Raw genomic sequence first — 18517 nt, 5'->3', positions numbered from 1 at the left:
ATTATTTTTCAGGGGAATTAGTAGGTACCATAAATAAATAGAAAAAAAGGGATAAAATATATAAAGTCATAGGAACTAAAGTTGTCAGTGAGGTAAAGTATTATTATATCTCACAAATGACTAATTTTATATCCAATAAAATATAAAAAGCATATAACTGCTGAGGGTTAAAAATCATAAATCATCTGCATATGCACTCTTTACATCTAGCACAGAACTAATTAGCTATCATATCCAAACCCACCAAGGTAAGCTAGGCTGATGGAAGCTAGGAATCAATAATGGGCAGAGGAAAAGAAGTTCTGCTACTCATTCATTACATTTAACCAACTACTACATTATCTGAATGTTCACAGGAAGATTTGTATTAATAACTAATAATACCCAGTTGGTCCTTGTTTCTCATAAAACTAAGTTCAGAGTAGAGGAAGCAAAATTTTCAAAGAGTAGGGATTGCTGATATTTCAGAGGCAAGCTTTTCCAAGAATTTCACTGTCTTTAGTCTCATGCACCCCAAAAGTTCCACTCTTTAAAATGTCTACGAATGTTATCTCCAGTAACTATATCAAATGCCATGAAAATTTACAAATACCAAGAAGAAGACCTAGAAAGTAATTTAATTATCTTTATGGGATGATTTATTAATTTTCTTTATTGACCAGTTTTATTTTGCTTAAAATAAAGACCTTCTTTTAATGTTGCAAAGTCACTTCAAGTCTACCATATGCTGCCAATTATTACTTGAACACCAAAGACCCTAATAACCTAGAAGGCTGGGAAAAAGCATGAATTCATATCTCCTCAGCATGGAACAGAGAACGCAGTGGCACCCCACTCCAGTACTCTTGCCTGGAAAATCCCACGGACGGAGGAGCCTGGTAGGCTGCAGTCCATGGGGTTGCTGAGGGTCAGACACGACTGAGCGACTTCACTTTCACTTTTCACTTTCACGCATTGGAGAAGGCAATGGCAACCCACTCCAGTGTTCTTGCCTGGAGAATCTCAAGGGACGGGGGAGCCTGGTGGGCTGCCGTCTATGGGGTCACACAGAGTCGGACACGACTGAAGCGACTTAGCAGCAGCAGCAGCGTGAAAAACTGGCATCGTTTAGTCTGTCCTATTTAAATTAGCCTGGGGCATGTTAAACCGTGAATACAGTTATTGTCATACCACAGTATTTGCCTTGTTGACAAGTTAATGAAAAACTATTGTAAAGCACAAACTACAAAAACAGTTTGTGATATTTTTATATATAAAATAGTATATTGTATTTTGCTGATACTTAAACAACTGATCTAAAATGATAAGCTATTGGAGAGAAAATAAATATTTGTTATAATTCAAAACTCAAAACTTGTTTAATATCATAGTTATAGTCTCTGCACAAGTTTAGTGCTACCATGAAAACAGTACCAAATAGTATTTAAAATATAGCTCATAAATATAGGAGTTTTAAAAAGAAAACCTAACCACAAAATATGTACTGCAGAGTTATATAAAAGATAGGTTTAAAATAAAGCCTAAAAGAGCTCATTTTTATATAAGCAAGAGTCTCTTATAGGTTTTTTTTGGCTGCACTGCAAGGCATGAGGGATCTTAGTTTCCCCAACCAGGGTTTGAACCCATGCTCCCTGCAGTGAAGAGTGGCGTCTTAACCACTGGACTGCCAGGGGAGTCCCTGTAGCTTTTAAAAAGATGTGCTCACTACCCGTTTCAAAGAGGACAAGTAAGTTATAAATATTTAAACTAAATACTAGCTTAAAAAATTATCCTAATAATTGAAACTCCAAATACTTACTGTTCTGTTACGAAGGGACTGAAGACCTAATTTATCTGTCATTTCACTAATGGCCATAGCATTCGGCAAGTCCTGTTTGTTTGCAAAAAGCAGCAACACTGCATCTCGCAACTCATCTTCCTGAAGCTAAAAATGAAAACTAAGACTTTAACAACTATCAAATCAAAATTCAATTGTTGTACAAACTAGGTAAAACACTGTCTTCCTAAATATATACATCATTTATTCAACATTACATACATTATCAAACATCGAACCAATAATCATACACCTACAAGTATAACAAAACTATTCTCTTAAGTAAATCATCCTATACTTTGTTAAGGTAAATAATTCATTCAGTCTTGACAGTTACCCACAGAGGACGAGGACTGGCAAGGACAAGAAACACACATAGGAATAAACATTTATGGGAGAACTTTATGGTATTTAATTGTAAACTTATTTACATGGTGAGTCTTTCTGGACTTTTATACTTTCTAGTCAGCTGGATCAAACAGTGGGAAAATAATATAGTGATTAGGGCATAGTAGTATCATGAAAAATATAAGAATAATACCAAAAGCTGAAGCTGGTAGGAATCAAATACTGATATGAGACAAAACTTGGAAACTTATGCTAAGTACAAAGTGAAAGAACCTTTTAAAACGTTAACAAAAGACCATATGCATATATACAGGGGAGTGTGGAGTGGAGGGAAGGTATGGGGGACGAATGCTAATGTTTATAGGATTTCTTTTGGAGGTGATGAAAATGTTCTAAAATTCAACTGTGGTAATGATTATACAATTTTATATACTAGAAACCATTGACTTCTATATATCAAATGAGTGAAGTTATGGTATGTGAATTATATCAATAAAACTTTACCAAAAAAAGATGGGGAAAAAAAAAAGAGTAGAAGGGGTAATATTTGACTGAGACATAAAAAGCACCAGTTACACATAAAACAGCACTAGGGTTTTATAAACTTCACTCAACATTCTTAGGAGCAATGAATGATAATATTTCAGTAAATATTTCACAGCTGTAAGTCTGAAACCATGGCAAAGTTCCTCAACAATCGCCCCCCCAGGATTTTTAACAATATGAATATACGAAAATATTAATCTAATATATGGCAAGGCCAAAATGCCACCATCAACCAAAATGCTATATCCTTTAGCTGGAATTTTTTATCATGGTTGATATTACAAAACATTTTGAAGTTATATATTATAGGTACAGTATAGAGAAAACTGAACCCAATGACCTTGGGAACAAGGATTCCAAGGTCACAAACACTTCAAAATGGGAGAGTCATCCACAGAGCATTCTACACACTGGGCTTTCCTCCCAACTTGCTGAAGCAGTCACTCATTCATGAGTATAAATTTTCATGTGCAGTCTTAAGAACCTGTGAATATAGTTCCTCAAGGTTCTTTCTAAGCTCACTAATGTAATCAGATTACAGTAAAAATGTACTGACCACTAATATCACCACTGTCACTCAGAAAATAACGTTATCTTATAAATGATAAATTTAAAAAATATTCTCACCATTTTCTGCAGCTCTTCTGCTCCTTCCTGAATTCTTTCACGATCATTGCTATCTACCACAAAAATAAGACCCTGAAGAAAAATTGTTTAAATAAATTATAAGTTAAATTTAAAACACAAAATAAACATGAAACCTAAATATACAGGCAGCAAGACTATATCAAGAGTTAAGTGCTAGGAAGAAAGTTTTCTTACTTTAAAAAAAAAAAAGAAAAGACAGAGCAATAAAAACTAAAAACAGATTTGAGCACTATTTGTGATTTTTAACTTATCAATGCTATTTCCAAAAAAAACAAACCCTTACTCTTTTTCCAACCACACTAAAGAATAAACTTTATCCCTTTCCCCTGCCCTTGCAACTTTAAGTGCAGGTAAGTATTAGTAACAAAATGGCCACAAAGGGGCACAGAAGTATAAAGGAAGGACAATCCAATTTAGATCAAAGGACAATCCTAAAGATTCAATTTACTAACTGAATTAGCTTACTCGAAGGCATGCACAAAATGAAACTAAAAAAAGAGGAAGGAGGGCACTTCAGTAGTTTTTATATGGTTCATATAAAAAGAAAGTCTTACTCTAGAATGCTGCCTGCCAGTTCCAGAATCAGGGCAAGAAAGTTTTAAGCGAACTATATCAAGAAAAATTCAAGAATGACTTGATCAAGTAAGAAATTCTTAACAAAAAAGAAGACAGTAGCCATTCTTAAAAGATAGTCATATATTAGAAATTTATACTACAAAAGAATTAGAATTTTATACTAATTGGGAAGGAATTAGCTGAATTAAGATTCTTCCAAAAACTTTCAAATGGAAAAGTATACAATTTTAGGTTAGAGAGAGACAGGGCAGATTTGTTAAAATATATCCCTATTGTACCAAGTATTATTATTCTCCCCACAACCTGACCCAAGTATTTTTAATCTTCTGTCACTTTATCACAAACTGTCTTGTGCTATTATTTGTGTAAGTCATCACATTAAATTCACTGAGGGATTAATCATCTCGGTATTATCATAAAGCTTGCTAAGCACCATGCCAATAAGTATTTCAGGCTACGGACATTAAATGACACATACCTTCTTTTGGTCTAGAAAACTTCAAGCCCATTTCCTTTATCTCTGCAGGAAATCATTTTAAACACTCTACCCTTTGAAAAAAATTTTGGTGCTTTGAGAGCCAGTATATCGTAGTGGGTAGATTTTATTTTCTTGGGCTCCAAAATCTCTGTGGTGACTGCAGCCAAAAATTAAGATGCTTGCTCTTTGGAAGAAAAGCTATGACAAACCTAGACAGCATGTTAAAAACCAGCAACATTACTTTAGCTGACAAAGGTCCATATATGGTCAAAGCTATGGGTTTTTCCAGTAGTCATGTACAGATGTGAGAGGCGAACCACAAAGAGGCTGAGGACCGAAGAATTGATGCTTTTGAAGTGTGGTGTTGGAGAAGACTCTTGAGAGTCCCCTGGACTGAAGGAGATCTAACCAGTCAGTCCTAAAGGAAATCAACCCTGAATATTCACTGGAAGGACTGATGCTGAAGCTGAAGCTATAGCTCCAATTCTTTGGCCATCTGATGTGAGGAGCTGACTCAGTGGAAAAGGCCCTAATGCTGAGAAAGATTGAGGACAGGAGGAAAAGGGGGCAACAGAAAATGAGATGGTTGGATGGCATCATAGACTCAATGGACCTAAGTCTGAGAAAACTACAGGAGATAGTGAAGGACAGGGAAGCCTGGTGTGCTGCAGTCCATGGGGTCACAAAGACTTGGACACAGCTTAGCAACTCAAACAACAATGGCATAGTGGAAAAATAACAAATTCAAATCCAAGCACTGGTTATTAATTATATAAATTACCTAGTCTTTGAACATGCCTCCTATTCTATAAAATAAAATACTAACTTTTTAAGCCTATTAAAGATTAAACATAATCACAGAGGTATAAAAGAATCTAACATTTGTATTTGGCATATCACAGGCATTTAGTAACTGTCTCCTTTTCCTCCTATCCCGAAGGTTAGTCCTTTTTAGAACCTACTTCTCTAGAAGAGGTAATGCCTCTAAACGGATCTAATTTTATCTGGACTACTAACAATCTATTTTTATTGTTTAAAATGCAAATAACACTGTCAGTCCCAACATAACCTTGAGAGGGAAGGTTATTTTAGAAATAAGTTTAAGTTATTCACTTCCTGAGACAGCACAGAATCAAGAGGCTAGAAAAGTTAGGATTCTAAAAATGGCTAGTCTAAGAAAAGACTACTTAAAAAGCCAAATATTTACTTATTTGTTTAGAATAGGAAAATAATTTCAATTATACAAAGAGGAATTTACTGCAATAAACAACGTGTCATGGATTGTTAATATAAGTTAGAGAAAGTATAGTTAAATGGAATAATTAGCTTCTAAAAGAACTTATCATGAATGTTGCAAAAGATAGCTTTAAAAGGATAGTGGTGATTACATCAGGTAATCATAAAGCTTTCTCCAGCAGCCTGGAGGTCCCTGGGAAGAAGTACTTGAACTTTCAATTCTAGGGTGGTCCAGAGAGGCCAGGAATGAGTCTAATTACAAGTTAAAAGAAAATTAAATAGCAGTCTAAACAAGTCAAGGAATACGACCAGGATTACCTTTGGTCGAGAGTTAAAGGCTTAAAAACATGGAAACAATCTCTACGTCCATCAACAGATGAAAGGATTAAAGAAGATGTAGCACATATATACAACAGAAATTCCTCAGCTGTAAAAAAGAATAAAATAATGCCATTTGCAGCAACATGGAGGACCTACAGGTCATATTAAGTGAAGGAAGTCAAGAAAAAGAAAGACAAATACCATACGACACCACTTACATGTGGAATCTAAAATAGAACATAAACCAACGTTATCTACAAAACAGAAACAGGCTCACAGACATAGAGAACAGACTTGTGGTTGATAGATGGGGGTGACTGGGAGCCTGGAATTAACAGATGCAAACCAGTATATATAGAATGGATAAACAAGGTCTTATTGTATAGCACAGGTAACTATATTCAATGCCTCGTGGCAAACCATAATGGAAAAGAACATGTAAAAGAATATATGTCTGTATAACTAAGTCACTTTGCTGTACAGCAGAAATTAAAACACTATAAATCAATTATACTTCAATAAAATTATAAAAATTAAGTTAGAAAGAATTAAAGGTTTAGGATTACCAGTTTTATATCATACCAAATTTATTTCAAAAGTGTGTTCTCTAAAAAATGCCTATGACTTACTTTAAAACAATCCAGAAGGCAGAATATATAATAAAGGAGTATCAATTAAACAATACTGTCCATATCCTAATAACTGAAGTTGAGTAATACATATGTGGGAGTATTATGCTATTCTTTACATTTGTATATATTTGAAAACTTCAACAACAAAGTTTTAAAATATAACTCACGTTAAAACATTTTCTAACCACAGCTATGTTAATGAATAGGCCTCCCTGTGGCTCAGATGGTAAAGAATCAGCATGCAATGTGGGAGAACCAGGTTTGATCCCTGGATCACAAAGATTCCCCTTGGAGAAGGGACTGGCAACCCACTCCAGTATTCTTATTTGGAGAAGCTCATGGACAGAGGAGCCTGGTAGGTTACAGTGCCTGGTGTCAGAAAGAGTCAGACACAACTGGGCAACTGATACTTTCACTTTCATGTTAATGAACAGAAATACTCTTATTTTTTAATAAAAGTATGTCATTTACTTAACATGACGTGCTACTTAAACCTGATTGTTTCAGCCATTCACCTGGAGTATTCACTGCTACCTGGTGGCAATAAATCTCACTTGTATACAATGTTATAAGAAGTGGAATCAAATATGACATTTGCACATGGTAAACATAGGAAGTGCTTGTAACATCACACATTACTGTTTTTTACAAACCTTTATCAACTCCAGTAGTAAACAAAAACTAGTAAGAAACCCCTCATGTGGTAGAAATCACCAGAGTTGGGACCTACTTAACTGAAAATGTAAAACAAGAACCAGCTCTCCAGTCTTAATTGTCATTCCAAGCTTCAGTTTCCTCATATATAAGAGTTAAGACTACCACAGTGGTTCTTAAGAGGGAGCAATTTTGTCTCCAGGAAATATTTTGCAATACGTGGAGACATTTTTGGTTGTTGCAACTGGACTGGGCAGGGGAGACTATGACTGGGTAGATTACAACTAGTGGATAAAGGCCAATAATGCTGCCAACCACTCTACAATGAATGCAAAGGAGAGCCCTCTCTATACTCATTAACAAAGAATTAACCATCCTGAAATGTCAAAAATGCTACTGCTGAAAAACCCAGGATTGGAGCCTAAGGTCCCAAACCAGCAGCATTAGCACCATCATGTGAGAATATGCTAGGAATGAAGAATCTCAAGCCTTACTCAGCCAGGTCCCACTGAACTGACCTGTATTTTAACAAATACCCAGGTGATTCATAGGCAGGTTAAAGTTTGAGAAACACTACTGATGTCTAGTTTATGTTGCCAGAGATTCTGAATCAAGTGGTCAGGTATTATGCTTAGGTTTTTGAGGCTTTTAATATTCTCCAGGTGACTTTAATATGCAATCAAATTGCAGAATTCCTGCTCCACAGGATCACTAAAGTCTCTTCCATGTTAGTATCATACATACTACATGATAATACAAAAATACTTCACAAATCAACAGAGAAGTTAGAGCTTCTATATTTTTTCCTCATGTATCTTAATAAACTCTTCACTGAGTTAAATGAAAGTGAAAGTGAAGTTGCTCAGTCGTGTCCGACTCTTTGCGACCCCATGGACTATAGCCCACCAGGCCCTCCGTCCATGGGATTTTCCAGGCAAGAGTACTGGAGTGCGGTGCCATTGCCTTGTCCGTTAACAGCGACTAGGCATATTATATTTACTTGGAGCTGGTGTACTTGGTGAAGCCTTAGGGCCCTCACTGCAGTACATTCATTAAAAACTACAATGACAGAAAGCTATACTTTTAGAAGAAAGATCTTACTTCTAAGATTCTACACTAAGAATGAAACCAACAGAACTACTGATAAGACATCTAATTCAATCTTGAGAGCCATCCCAATTCACCTTCCAAAATATTACTATGATAATTATTTAACTTTTCTACCCTAGGTAATTTAGTCTACAAAGGCACGAAGGAGAGAGTCCACTGAAGAACACGGAAGTACTGATAAGAAGAATGCCAACTCACAGAGTGAACACGAATATCCAAGTAAACAGTATTTATTAAACTTTATAACATGAAACATATAAAGAGAAGTTATAAAATGTATAGCATTCCTTACTTACCTGGGTATTTTGAAAGTAATGCCTCCAGAGAGGCCTAATTTTATCTTGACCACCAACATCCCATACTGTGAAACAAATGTTCTTATATTCTACTGTTTCCACATTAAAACCTACATAAAAGAAAAAAAGAGAAGACCATTGTGCACAGTGTCATTCAGAAAACCCCTTTGATTGTGGAATTCCCTCAGAATTGGTTTTTGTTTTTTTTTAAGTCCTAATACAGCATATTAAAAAGCAAAGACATTACTTTGCCAACAAAGGTCCGTCTAGTCAAGGCTATGGTTTTTCCAGTGGTCATGTACGGATGTGAGAGTTGGACTGTGAAGAAAGCTGAGCACCGAAGAATTGATGCTTTTGAACTGTGGTGTTGGAGAAGACTGTTGAGAGTCCCTTGGACTGCAAGGAGATCCAACCAGTCCATTCTGAAGGAGATCAGCCCTGGGATTTCTTTGGAAGGAATGATGCTAAAGCTGAAACTCCAGTACTTTGGCCACCTCATGCGAAGAGTTGACTCATTGGAAAAGACTCTGATGATGGGAGGGATTGGGGGCAGGAGGAGAAGGGGATGACAGAGGATGAGATGGCTGGATGGCATCACCAACTCGATGGACCTGAGTCTCAGTGAACTCCGGGAGTTAGTGATGGACAGGGAGGCCTGGCGTGCTGCGATTCATTGGGTCGCAAAGAGTCGGACATGACTGAGCGACTGAACTGACTGAATACATAATCAACAAAGGTAAAAACCCAAGACAGATACAATGATGCATATATGTTATTAATGGTACATTTGTCCAAACCCACACAATGTACCAAACCTTAAGTATATGGACTTCGGATGATTACGATGTGTTAATGTATGTTTATTAATTGATAAAACAAGTGATATTGATGATGGAGAGGGCAATGCATGTGCAGAGGAAGAGGACATTCGGGAAATCTCTGTAGTTTCCTTTCAATTTTTTTGTGAACCAAAAACTACTCTTAAAAAAAGTCAAAATTAAACTGTATTCTATTTCACTTTATAATACATTACTGTGATATAAATAAAAGTCACTGTAAACCTTCTTACCAATGGTAGGAATGGTGGTGACTATCTCCCCTAACTTCAGTTTATACAGAATGGTCGTCTTGCCAGCAGCGTCCAATCCAACTAGAAAAAGACATTACAGATTTTAAATCTGGACCAAAAGGACACACCAAGATACAATTTTACAACAAATTTTTAGTTTGAAAGCAAAAGTTGACTCGTCAAGGCACTAATGAATTAGAAATGAAATCACCTCATTTCTAGCTCACGAAGACTACACTTCCTAAAAAAGCCATTTCCATTTTCCTTTCTAGACCTAGAGAGAGAGCATGGGGTCACTTAAGGAAAAGAGGTCAGAGAAATTAGCTATAAAATAAAGGGACCTGATCAAGTAATCTAAGATCTCTTTCAAGTCCTCATTAATTCTATGAAATACTACCATTTTAAAAAACACAAATTAGAAATGGGATCAGAGAACACATAAGAACAAATTAAGAGCAATCTTTAAGACTGACAAAGTCAATTCCCTTTAATATAACAAGAAAATTTTAAGTAAAGGTCTTAATGTTAGAGGAAAAACTGTATATAACTATGCCCTTCTTAAATTATAAAGATGAGGCCAACTTTACCCGTATCTTAATCCATTTCAACATCAAATATGCAGAAGTGATACAAAAGACTGGTTAATTTGGGTTGTTAAAACTGCCCTGTCATGCTCATCTCCAATGTAAGTAATGCCTAAATTCTTAAAATTCCTTTGAGGCAGGTGGATATAAGTAGGGAGGAATGTACTTGCTTCTGAGAAAAGCATGAATCTTTGAAAATCTGCACATACTACATTATTTGCTAAAGCCTTCAAAAATGGAAGGTCAATACCTAATAACCTCATTGAACGGATTCTTCATCTAAGCAATCACATTTGGTCACCTACATGAACACTATCACAGATTTTAAAATCAATTCAACTAAGTATTGACTTAAGCAAGAATATTTTACTTCAGAGCATGACTTAACAAAGGAAACCCATGCTGTTAAAAAAAAAAAAAAAACTGAAATCACCTAATGTATCTAATTTACATTCCTGTGCAAGTAGTTTAACTTTTATCAGTTAGTCCAAAATGAAATCAAAGACTAGAGTAGGCTATTCAAATTCCTTCTACCTATATAACAATCCTATCTGTTCTGTATCCTAAAATGGGGAGAGCTTTAAGATCTCCTTGGAATTGTAAGGCAATTATACTCCCCCAAAATTAATATAATATTTTATTATTTTATTAATAAAACATAATAAAATTTTAAAAAGAAAAAAGGGCTACAGGAAAGTATGAGAAAGTATGTCATTAAAGAGATATGAAAACTATTAAAAACAATCAAACAGAAACTCTGGAGTTAAAAAGTACAATATCGAAATGGAAAAACACCACCAAGAGTTCAACAGCATATCTGAGCTGGAAAAAAAAGTAATCAATGAGCTTTGAGATAGGTCAACTGAGACTATTCACACTGAGGAAAAGGAAAAAAAAAATAATGAAGTAAACGGAGTATCAGAGACCAGAGGGACACCATCAGGGATACCAAAATATGCATAATGAGAGCCCCAGAAAAGGAAAGAGAAAGAATGTCTGAAGAAACAGTGACTGAAAACTTTCCAAAGTTAATGAAAAACACTAATATCTACACACCCCAAAAGCCAAAAAACTCGAAGTAGGATGAACTACAAAAAAAATTAACACTTAGATTGTAAACAAAGTGCTGCAAGCTAGAGAAAGAAAGAATCTTGAAAGCAGCAAGAGAGAAAATGATTCATCATGTGCAGAAGACTCTCAATAAGATTAAATGCTGATTTCTCATCAGAAACTATGGAAGCCAGAAGGCAGCAGGATGTTATATTCAAAGTAATGGAAGAAAGAACATCCATCAAGAATCCTACGTCCAGCAAAACTATCCTTCAAAAATGAGAAAGTAAGACGTTTCCAAATAAAAACTAAGATAATTTGTTACTAGTAAAACTATCCTACAAAAAAATACTAAACGGAGTTTCAAACTTACGTGAAAGGACTCTAGATAATAATGTGAATCCATATGGAGAAATAAAGAGCACTGGTAGAAGATAAAAAAAAGAAAGGGTTTGAACTGGAGTCTCCCACATTGCAGATAGATTCTTTACCATCTGAGCCACCAGGGAAGCCAGGTAAAAGACAACTACATATTAAATAAAAGGCAGTTTAAAAAACAATCTCCATGGAGACGCAGGCATTTTATGCTGTCTTACTCCTGTATCCTCTAATCACTGTTCCCCACTTCTTCATACTGAAACTGTTTATTCTATGCAAAATATTATTGACACTTAAAGTTAAGAGCCACACTCTAAGCCCTCACTTATGGACATAAGAAAAACAAACCATTAACAGGAACTGCTTTATTCTCATCTAGGGATGGATCGAACCCGTGTTACTCCGCAGAGCAAGGGCAGAGTCTTAACCACTGGACTACCAGGGAAGCCCCTGTTTTATTTTTTAACTATGGAACAGTAGCAAACGTATCAGAAAACATAACTTTAAAAAGATACACAAGGAAACACAAGCAGCTACGTTAGTTTAGCATTCTCAATAAAAATACAGAGGACGAAGGGATGAACAACAGTATCTTTTCATTGGTGGAAAAAGCTTTAAGTATCTTGAGTCTAAATCCTCTTCAGGCAGTTTTTATCAAATTTTAAAATAAAGCAAAATTCACCTTTAGCTAAGTCCAAATACCATTAGCCCAAGTCAGAAGAACTGAAACAAATGCTGATTAGAAAAAACACTTGTAGGGAGACTCCCTGATGGTCCAGTGGTTAAGAATCCGCCTCCCAACCCAGGGGACAGGGGTTTGATCCCTGGTCCAGGAACTAAGATCCAACATGCCAGAGGGCAACTAAAACCGTGCACCACAACTACTGAGCCCATATTCTGCAACAAGAAGCCACAAGTGCACCGCAACTAGAGAGTAGCCCCCACTCACAACTAGAGAAAGCCCACGGGCAGCAGTGAATACCCAGCACAGCCAAAAATTAATTAACAAAAAAAAAATTTTTTTTTAATTTGTGTTTAGTTTGGAGAACTCATGTATACACCTGTCCTCACTGGAGGTCCAACTGGACCTCAAGTCTTAGTTTAAAAACAATGTTAGTCCAAAAATATTGACAAGGAATGAAAGAAATCCAGAACAAATACTGATTACATAACTACTTTAGGTTATACAAAACATTCAGGTAATTAAACTTTTCTTTAAATGACAATTTATACCTGTTTGTATGCATAATTAATATCTTTCTACTCTAGACAGAGTATAGAGCCTTTTTACACAATAAACATGTATTGATTTCATTAAAAAGAAAATATTTCCCAAGTAATGTCTTTCCTTTACTAAAAACTGTTGGGACTAGTGAAAACTCATCAGGATGAATGCTTAAGAGACAATATTTTATATGTTTATTTTAATTGAAAAAAGAGGAAAGCATTTACAAAAATAGTGCATCCATAAAGTTTTTTTAAGCATCTGTAAGCTATTTTTAAAATTTTAAGACAAGAGTTAAGTGACTCACAGCCATATACAAGACTCTAAAATCACAAAGATTATCTTTTTTGAGTTGCATCTAAAATAAGTGTGTATAAATGCAAGCCATAAGTTTTGAGGTATTTTTATCATGAAGTTTAAGATGCATTAATGTATATCATCACTCATTATATAGTTCTATATTCAAAAAAATGTTAGTATAACAATTCTGTGCCACTTTAGTGATTTCTTAAGTATGTATTTTCTTAATGTTGCAATATTTGGCAATGAGATTTCTCCACGAAATGAAGCTATAACCAATCCTCAACTAGCCAAGATAAGACTCTAATCTGTACAGGCCAGTAATGTCCTCCCCCTCCCTCTCACCCTCATAAACAAGTCACTGTTTTGAAAGATATACTGGAATTACTTGTTCTCCTTGACTGGACCTACACTTCGACGGAACAGTCAAAAGCAGCAAAACTGTCCCCCAAATCTTTTGGCAATCATTAGAAATACTTTAAGTCAAAGAAAATAGATTGCAATTACCTCAACTTGGGAAAAAACCAAATGCAAAAAAGAAAAAAGACTGAAAAGAAACAAGTATATTTTCAGTAAGTCAGGTTTCAGTTAGGATATTTTTCTTCATGTTTTGTTTTTCTTTCAGATTTTCTACAAGGAAGCTTAAAATAAACTTCATAATAATTTTTAAATAATTAAAAATCAAGTCCTTATTGTGTTCCAAACACAATACCAGGTGACTGCATACATTTTGTAATTTAACCCTCACAATAACTCTCCATTTTTGAAATTCAGAAATGTTCTCAGAGTCACAGGAGTAGTAAAACAGATTTTAAAACACAAGATCTTTTCGAGAAACTAGATCCATACATAGCTGCAGGAATGTGAAAAGGTGTAGCTGCTTTTGAAAAAGTTTGTCAGTTCCTCAATATGTAAACATAATTAAGAATAACCCAACAGTCCCATTCCTAGCTAATTTACCCACAAGAATTAAAAATATATGCCTCCACAAAAACTGCATGAATGTTCATAGTAGCATAATTTGTAAGAACCAAAATGTGAAAACTACATTTCCATCAACTGATGAATGATAAACAAACTGTGGAATATATCCATACAATGGAATTACTATTGGGCCATAAAAAGGAATGGAGTACTGATACAAGCTATAATGTGTCAGTATAATGAAACTTGGAAACATGTTCAGTGAAAGAAGGCAGACACTAAAGTCCACATATATCCTGAACAAACAAGACCACAGCAACAGAAAGCAGAAAAATGGTTTGTTGCAAGATGGAGCGATGAGGAGCAGGAGTGACTGCTAAAGTGGTGGCGTTTCTTTCTGGGCTGATGAAATGATTTAGAATTAACACAGTGGTAGGAGTTCCCTGGTGGCCTAACGGTTAGTTTTTGGGGCTTTCACTGCAATGGTCCAGGTTAGATCCCCTCTCAGAGAAATAAGATCCCAGAGCCACCAAAAAAAACAAACAAAAAAAAGGTGGTGTTAATGGTTATACAACTTTGTGAATATACTAAAAATCACTGAATTATACACTTTAAATCAATGAGTATTATGTGAACTACATCTCAATTTTTTTTTAATTAAAAACAATCTTAGGCCTGATGCCAGAGTACTCATATATCAACATTCTTCCCTCAGGTTTGCTTGGTGGACCCAGAGTACATTAATATTTTATCTAATTCCTCAGAGGTTCAGTTATCAAAACTGACACTGATGCGAACAGGTGTACAGGAAAATTATAATGAGCTTGGGTTTTGCTTCTACCCAACAGCTCAGGGATGTCATCACTTTGATTACTGTGCTATTAATTAGTAGCAAATTATCAGTCTCTGATAGAAATACCTCATAATAATACATGAGGGTGCACCTAAGGGTGGCTTCATCAACATCTAATGGCATAAAGCTAAGGATTTTTGCCTCTTCTATCATTTCCCTCCATCATATAACTAATCAGAAGACCTCCCCCCTTTTTTAAAGGCTGGCAATTATGTTTTCAGTTAATGACCTAAGGAAAAAGTCATAATAAACCAAGTCAAAAAGAACACAAGGCTATATACCACAACTACAATTCTAGAGAAACAAAAACTTTTTCTTAAAGGCTAAAAGTAAATATAACAAATAGAGTGGAATGGTGGAATTATAAGATACCAATTATTCTTTTTCACATCTTCTAAACTTAACAAAAAGGACCTTATTTTTAGAATCAAGACCAAAATTTTTAAGTTACATAGTAAATATATGGTCCAAAAAAGCCAATCACATGTAAAATAACACAAATCTACACTGGATTAGCAATTTTTTGAAAGCCAACACTTTTTCAGCTTTTCAACAGGCAATAACTTGCAAGTTTAAAGAGAGAAGAATTAATAACTCCTCTACATATTGTTTTCAAATATAAACAACATTTAGGGAATCATTTACCAAAATTACATCTCATCACAAATTAAAATATGGAGATCATACTGAACACAGGATAATAAAGGAACTACATGAAAAATCTAAGGTGGTAACTGACTTTGAATTTAAGCTCAATCACATGTGATTTTTCCCTTTGGAGACAAATTAAATAATTTCTATCAATCTATAGTTTGATGTTACATTCAATACACTGTGTTATTTAAAATTTTTTAATTAGTTAACATAAAGTGCAACTTCAAACATCTTTTAAAATTACTTTAGCTTTCAGGAAAGCATGTGTACGAATAAAATGTAAAACTCCACAGTAATTTGGCAAACCAGATTCATTAGCTACCTGCTATCTTTCAATAATACTTTAAAATGGTAAAATCTGAAAAAGTCACTGACTCTTCAAGAAAGCATGAATTTTATCTAAGCCGTATAAAGGAAAAGGAAGAACATATGCCTGTCAGAGAACATTAATAATGGAAAAATAATCTTTAATTGGTAATTCTAAACTTGGATGGGGCAGACACATTAAGATTATTTATGCTATCACTCATAAAGCTAGATATAAAAATCTATGAGTGATCAAACTTCCAAATCACCTATTTCACTATCCATACACATACTCCCCATATGGTTAATGCTTCGTTTGATGAGTTATCGTAAAAGTTGACCTTGTGATTTCACTATATTTAATCAAGGAAACCTAATTATCATGAATTAAAGTGCAAAACAAGAATAGCAAACCTAATAGAAAATTTAACATCAAATGATTTAAATAATTTCAAATCATGACTTCTATTCCCTGCACAAAGACACGGTTATTTTTCTTCTTCCACTTTCTTTCATTTCTGGGGAGTAAGGGAGAGAAATGCTCCCCTAATACATATCAATATTTGAAAGTGCTTAGACCATACATAATTCTACCTTTCTTTTCTGAAACTTTCAGTCATTACAAAAGACCGAAGAAAAGAAAAACAAAAAGTTAGAAGAAATCTTATCAAGTACAACACACTACACTTTCCAAGAACAGAAACACATACTAGGTAATCTCTTTAAAGAACACGCTGGAAATTCATTTATGACAGTCCAAAGGTCTCCCATTGACTTCAAATACTTCGGACTGTCGATTTTCAGGTACTTTTAAAGCTCAAACATTATGCTTACTTACCCTCCTAAAAATAATTTTTTCACAACTGAAATCTGATAAACTTTGAAAGAGAAAACACTTTCACTTATCTCTGAGAATAAATTATTAACAATTGTTTCAGGGATTTTGAGTAAGCTGGAATTAGAGTTAAGTGAAAAAAGAACCAAATGTGCATACCCTTAACCGTGGCGTATCTTGAACCTTGCTTCCGGGAACTTTCAAATAAAACCTCCCCTTAACTCCACTTCTCTAGAAAACAAGCTAATGAACCAACAAAACTCAATGTTTAAATTAAGCGAGGCTCCTCATAGCATTATTTAGGTTCACAGACGTAAGTTGTGATGTAAAAACTACTCACAGTACCATCGGGGAGACGCTGCTTACATCACTCAAGTGACAAGCCCCTGCTCCCTCAGCAGAGCAAAACACCGACCCTAAAGAGCAATTTCTTAAAAGCCCACCTTCCATAAGATTTTTTTAAAACACTCGTGTAATTACTACTTAACAAGGTCTCCCTAAAATTATGCGTCATGATGTTCACTTACTGAAAACTTGTCACCAGCTTAAAAAAAAAGTTTCTAAGCCTTCTCCCCCACCCCATTAAACTTTAGCCAGATGAATAAAAATTACGTACTTTGAAAACTCTCTGGTAAACCAAATATATTTAGCCCTTGAGACTGGCCAAAAGAAACATTCATGATAATCTCAAGTTTTCAAGGACATTAATAAGGAAAAGAATATGTATACATATATATGAGGCAGAATCCAGAGCGAAGCAAAGTTTAGCGAAGAGACAGCGCGCTGAGGATTCCGGACTCCACGGAAAGCTAGGTGCTCCCGGGCCACCGCACTGGGCCTGGCCACTTCCTGCCCGGGCCGGCTCAGGGCAGTCGGCGACTGCTCGCTTACACAGCGTTGGGAGTGTGCAGAGTGTGTACACGGGGCGGAAAGGGGGAGGAGGAAGGCTGGAGTCGCCGGGCCTCCCCCTCCTTCCCGACCGCTGCCCACACCCGGGAAGAAGGGAGCCAGATCGCTCTCTCAGAATGGGCCTCGCCAGCCTCTTCCAGGCTCGGAAGATCCGAGAGTTCGCTACCCTCACATCTCCGCCCAATTGTGTCGGGCTTTCAATAAAACAAGCAGAAAAACGCCAAACTCAGAAAGAGGAAACCTTGCCCGCGGCCCACTTCCATCCTCTTCAACACTTTTGCGGCGACAGCCCACCCTTCACCCCACCCTTCACCCCATTGTTCCCCTTTAGGAATTCCTCCCGACCCCCAGCTCGCTGCCCCTCCCCCACCACAGAGGACCGGGAAAAAAAAAAAACAGGCCCCGAGGCCACCCCGAGCTTAGAGACCCGTCCGCCCCACCCGGGCCTTGTCTCCTTCCTCAGGCCCTTACTCACCCATCAAAATGCGCATCTGCTTCTTGCCGAAGAGGCGGGAGAAGAGGGAGGAGATGGTGAGGCCCATGGCGGTAGTGGCACTTGCAATGGGCAGGAGCAAAAGGGGTTTGGGGCGTCCCCGGGCCTTCTCCTTTTACGCTCCCAGAAAACTCAGCGAGGAAAGAGCTGCTGAGGAAGAAAGACGGCTGCGAGAACGGTTCGCTAGCCGGCGTGTCCGAAAAAGCTCCCGGACAGCGGGATGAGGACCTGCTCCAGGACTGGCGGGGCAGCTCCGGCTCCGGCGTTAAATCTTCG

At 36.3% G+C, this 18517-nt stretch overlaps 2 protein-coding genes across 2 annotated transcripts in view; one reads left to right on the top strand and one right to left on the bottom strand.

Moving 5' to 3' along the window:
- PDE12 (phosphodiesterase 12) overlaps positions 1-8663 on the top strand; it is a 23329-nt gene extending 14666 nt beyond the window's left edge. Inside the window, exon 3 of the mRNA XM_070777193.1 lies at positions 8485-8663. Coding sequence (XP_070633294.1) covers positions 8485-8525 — 41 coding nt within the window. The 3' untranslated portion in view covers positions 8526-8663. The remainder of the gene's footprint in view (positions 1-8484) is intronic.
- ARF4 (ARF GTPase 4) overlaps positions 1-18517 on the bottom strand; it is a 19549-nt gene extending 1032 nt beyond the window's left edge. The window contains exons 1-5 of the mRNA XM_019984211.2: positions 18224-18517; positions 9731-9811; positions 8662-8771; positions 3338-3409; positions 1799-1924 (exon numbers count right to left, since the gene is read on the bottom strand). Of these exons, the coding sequence (XP_019839770.2) occupies positions 1799-1924; positions 3338-3409; positions 8662-8771; positions 9731-9811; positions 18224-18290 (456 nt within the window). The 5' untranslated portion in view covers positions 18291-18517. The remainder of the gene's footprint in view (positions 1-1798; positions 1925-3337; positions 3410-8661; positions 8772-9730; positions 9812-18223) is intronic.

Source organism: Bos indicus, chromosome 22, assembly GCF_029378745.1.
Source record: "Bos indicus isolate NIAB-ARS_2022 breed Sahiwal x Tharparkar chromosome 22, NIAB-ARS_B.indTharparkar_mat_pri_1.0, whole genome shotgun sequence".
NCBI lineage: Eukaryota > Metazoa > Chordata > Mammalia > Artiodactyla > Bovidae > Bos > Bos indicus.
The sequence above is the reverse complement of the archived record's forward strand: the minus strand, read 5'-3'. Positions and strand labels throughout refer to the sequence as shown.